Source organism: Sinocyclocheilus anshuiensis, unplaced genomic scaffold, assembly GCF_001515605.1.
Source record: "Sinocyclocheilus anshuiensis isolate Anshui unplaced genomic scaffold, SAMN03320099.WGS_v1.1 scaffold412, whole genome shotgun sequence".
Classification (NCBI taxonomy): domain Eukaryota; kingdom Metazoa; phylum Chordata; class Actinopteri; order Cypriniformes; family Cyprinidae; genus Sinocyclocheilus; species Sinocyclocheilus anshuiensis.
Window position 1 is genome coordinate 893,813 of NW_015558661.1, and position 2,846 is coordinate 896,658.

At 39.5% G+C, this 2,846-nt stretch overlaps 1 protein-coding gene across 1 annotated transcript in view; it reads right to left on the reverse strand.

Moving 5' to 3' along the window:
• Positions 1–653: 653 nt before the first annotated feature.
• The window catches only part of nim1kb (NIM1 serine/threonine protein kinase), a 3,040-nt gene continuing 847 nt past the window's right edge, over positions 654–2,846 (reverse strand). Inside the window, exons 2-4 of the mRNA XM_016477291.1 lie at positions 2,416–2,709; positions 2,016–2,284; positions 654–1,409 (exon numbers count right to left, since the gene is read on the reverse strand). Coding sequence (XP_016332777.1) covers positions 654–1,409; positions 2,016–2,284; positions 2,416–2,692 — 1,302 coding nt within the window. The 5' untranslated portion in view covers positions 2,693–2,709. The remainder of the gene's footprint in view (positions 1,410–2,015; positions 2,285–2,415; positions 2,710–2,846) is intronic.

Here is a 2,846-nt window from a genome sequence, read left to right on the forward strand (position 1 = left end):
AGGCGGTGTCGCGGGGGTGAGTGTTGGGCTGGCACTCGTATGGCTCCCTGTCAGTTGCTGTATTGTTTACAAAGCGCCCATGGCTTCTGCACGGATTGCTGCAGCTCTCAGCGTTGAGAGAGGGGCTTCAGTGAAAGCACAGAGAGCCTGTAAACTGAACATGATGTAGTGAAAGTTGGTACACAAAAATGGAAGAAAGCAGTAAAATCAGACAAATTATATACATTTTTATTTGCAAAAAATAAAAAAGCTGGCTGACTGAAACATAAATATTACACTGACAATTAAGTAAAATGTATTGTGAAAGTAGTTACTGAAAGGAAACTATTTTAAAAGTACTGTTTAAGTTAATAAGAATTAGCATAGTTTCTCATTGATTTGGTCTATTAACAGTAAAATGCCACAACTCCAATAGTATTAGGCTGATTACATGGCACAAATATGAAAACTTAATTCATTTTTCGACCCTCTTGCTGTCCCAAATATGTACCTTCTTTATTCTGTGAAACACAAAAAGAAGATATTTTGAAAAATTTTGCAGTGCCTATTTTGAACATATACAATTAAAGTCAATGGGGTCCGGTATTGTTTTGGATCCCACTGACTTTCATTGTATGGATAAAAAGACTGAATAAAAGGGGTGAACTATGCCTTTAAGAAAGCACACACAGTTTCAAGGAGTGCCGTAGGTTCCTATAGGCACGGAGACTGTCTCTTTTAGGATCTTTGACGACTCCACTGATTATAGGAGCAGACTCGGCTCCATTGTTTCTTTTAACTCTGTGCAATAGTATGCGGTAAACCCCTGTAATAGGACTGCGAATGCGCTTTCCTTGGTTATTGAGAATATGTTCCTGAGTGACTCCCAGTTTCTCCAGGATACCTTTTACCTCTTCCTGGTCTCTGTCTAACTCCGCTGGGCTGGTCTCTATTAGATGGACGGGGTTGAGCTGGTATAAGGGAGGAATAGGCCGGAAGAGTTCCACCGGCAGCAGCCACTCGCAACCCAGCATCTGGTCCAGTGCGCATCGCTCCGAAGGTTCTGGCTTCAAGATCCCCCTGATCAGCCGCTGACATGGAGCTGATACCCAGGTTGGCAGGACGTAGGCACCCTCCAGCACACTTTGGCGCAACTTGGCCACAGTGTCAGCGCGGAAAGGCAATGTGCCAGTCACAATGAAAAAAAGTAGGACGCCCATTGCCCACACATCCACAGGTGGCCCGATGTAAGACTCATCTTTGAAGAGTTCTGGAGCTGCATAAGGAGGAGAACCACAAAAGGTGTCTAGGGCTTGGTTGCGATTGTTGACCCTCTTGCTGAAGCCAAAATCAGCCACTTTTATGCAGGAGTTGGTTATGTAAAGAACATTTTCAGCCTTCATATCTCGATGGATGATGTTGTTCTCATGCTGAAATGAACACAGATATATGAATTCAAGAAAATGTCAACAATTCAACAGTCATCCAGTGATTCAAATTATTTGGGTCAATGACATACACCATAAAAATGGGAAAAATCTGTTTAAAAATCTAATTCTAAAAGATGTAATTATATATACTGTATATATGATTAGTGTAAACAATATATAAATAGTAATAGTTCATACAAAAATGTCATGAATTATTAGTTACTAATAGTTACTAAATTAAAAAAAATACTAAATATTAATAATAAGCTCTTTAGTGAGACATAATGAAAGATGATGTAAAATATAAGGGTAAACTAGTGTTTTTCAAAAACACGTTTTTATTTTAAATAATTAAAATACATTTTATTGCAGAAATTTGCTCTTCATGGAACAGGTGTATTCAAACAATGCACTGCATTTTTATGTGTTTTTTAATTAATAGATCTGGTTAAAAATGAGCATCATGTCATTGACCCATTTCACAATTCACTGTACTTACTATGACTTACTATTAGTGTGTTTTCTATAACCTAGATTTAAAAATAAATAAATAAAAAAATAAAATAAAAAAATAAAGTGATACATTGTTGATATAGAAGGTCTAACCATGTATTTGACTGCTGACAGGATTTGGGCGAATACAATCTTGCTCTCTTGGTCAGAGAGTTTTCCTCCTGAGCTGATTCTGGTGTGGAGGTCTCCTCCTCCAGCGAACTCCAGAACCAGGTACAACCGACTTGGCGTCTCTAGCAGCTCATAGAGTTGCAATAAATTTGGGTGATACAAGCTCTCCATGTTGGAGATCTCTCTGGACAGCATCCGTTGAGTCTGCAGATCGAGCCTCATCTTATCCATGATCTTAATGGCCACCTTGTCTACAGGACATGCATGTGGAATAAAATCAGGATGAGGTCATTACACATTAATCCTGTTACTCTCTTAATTCTGACCTAGACTCAAGAAGTCAAGTGTTTATTCAAATTATATTATGCTAAATCTCTTCTACCTTTGGTGAGGGCATGGACGGCCAGTTTGGCCTTCGAAAAGTTCCCACAGCCGATCTGACCGCGGACTTTATAGAATCCCACCCTTCTGCCCACCGTCAGTTCTTTTATGGTATCTTCGTCATTGCACATTTCCAGCGTTAACTTCTTCAGGGGTGTCAGACGCTTGGAAGGTTCTGCATCCTCTTCTGTCTCTGACCCACATTCCGAGCTGTCCGTCAGAGTGTAAATGTTGTGCCGATGCACCTGCGGCAACACCTGACTTGCCCTTGCAGGCATTTTTCAGCTGCTTAATGCTGAAAAACAGAGATAAATAATATTTACTTTTGCATAGAAATGAATATACAGCATATGCATTGCATGTCGATAACAGTGAAAATATCTGATATTCTTGTTCTTGATTGAGGAACAACTCCATAATAAGGGATAGTTA